This window comes from Aplysia californica, unplaced genomic scaffold, assembly GCF_000002075.1.
Source record: "Aplysia californica isolate F4 #8 unplaced genomic scaffold, AplCal3.0 scaffold00165, whole genome shotgun sequence".
NCBI lineage: Eukaryota > Metazoa > Mollusca > Gastropoda > Aplysiida > Aplysiidae > Aplysia > Aplysia californica.
In genome coordinates, this window is record NW_004797435.1 from 837144 (window position 1) to 838250 (window position 1107).

The window sequence follows — 1107 nt, forward strand, 5'->3', positions numbered from 1 at the left end:
TGTGTGTGTGTGTGTGTGTGTGTGTGTGTGTGGCATCTTAGCAAACAGATCAACAAGAAGAAAAACATAAACGTTTTTCAGTCGCAGTTTCTCTCTTCCGGCCTTTTTTCCTTTCCTCTGTGTACAGGTGGACGTGGTCGTGAAAAGACTCAAGACGTTGTCTGATCTGCATGCACACATACTGATGGGCGACCTCGATGGTCAAGGTCGTGTGGGGTCGGCCATGACAGCGTACATCTTTGCCAACAACCCACATCTGACATACGAAGAGGCGTGCGAGTTTGTGAAGAGTCAGAAGATGATTTACTGTCACCGAGGGCTCAAGAGCACTCTACATGATATGTACCCACGGGACTGAGAGAGAGAGAGAGAGAGAGAGAGAGAGAGAGAGAGAGAGAGAGAGAGAAGGAAGGAATAGTTAATTCCAAAGACTGAGCTGAATCTCATCTTCCGCGTTTGTGACATTCAGTCCGCTCAAATGCTAGACGTGCACACCGACAGTAATCACAAGTCTTACCCATTACGTCATCACCCATGACCTGTTTAATCCTTCCTTGCTCGACAAGAAGATGATGGGCAACGAGAACATTAACTGTCTTCTGCGACCTCAATGAGATAAACCATAGCAAGCAAGTCGAAGTCGTTTATGATTATTGTTTTCTTTGTTATTAGAAAAAAAATTATTTGCGTGAATTGCTTTGTATCTTTTCTTTGTCATTTTCTTTTTACGCGAATCGCATTTTGTCTCTTCTTTGTCCTTTTCTTTTTACGCGAATCGCATTTTGTCTCTTCTTTGTCATTTTCTTTTTACGCGAATCGCATTTTGTCTCTTCTTTGTCATTTTCTTTTTACGCGAATCGCGTTTATTATCTTCGTTACCGCTGACTAGCTAACGTACAACAGAGTAATAAAAACAATATTAAAATAATGAAGACAAAGAAGAAGAAAAGTAGAGAGAAGATAATCGGCGGTGAATAACCTTTAACTTAAGAGTGGTCTGGGAGAAAAACTTGTTGAGTTGATGTTTTATTCCAGCTCAAAGGGGTGGGGGGTTTGGTGGGTGTAAGAGTGGGTTGCGGGGAGGTATGGTGGGGTGGGGGTGGGTTT

General features: G+C 42.7%; 1 protein-coding gene across 1 annotated transcript in view; it reads left to right on the forward strand.

The window, feature by feature from the left end:
- Positions 1-712, forward strand: part of LOC101861279 — a gene marked incomplete in the record, with an annotated part of 11820 nt that extends 11108 nt beyond the window's left edge. Inside the window, 1 exon segment of the mRNA XM_005097859.2 lies at positions 128-712. Coding sequence (XP_005097916.2) covers positions 128-358 — 231 coding nt within the window.
- Positions 713-1107: the final 395 nt, after the last annotated feature.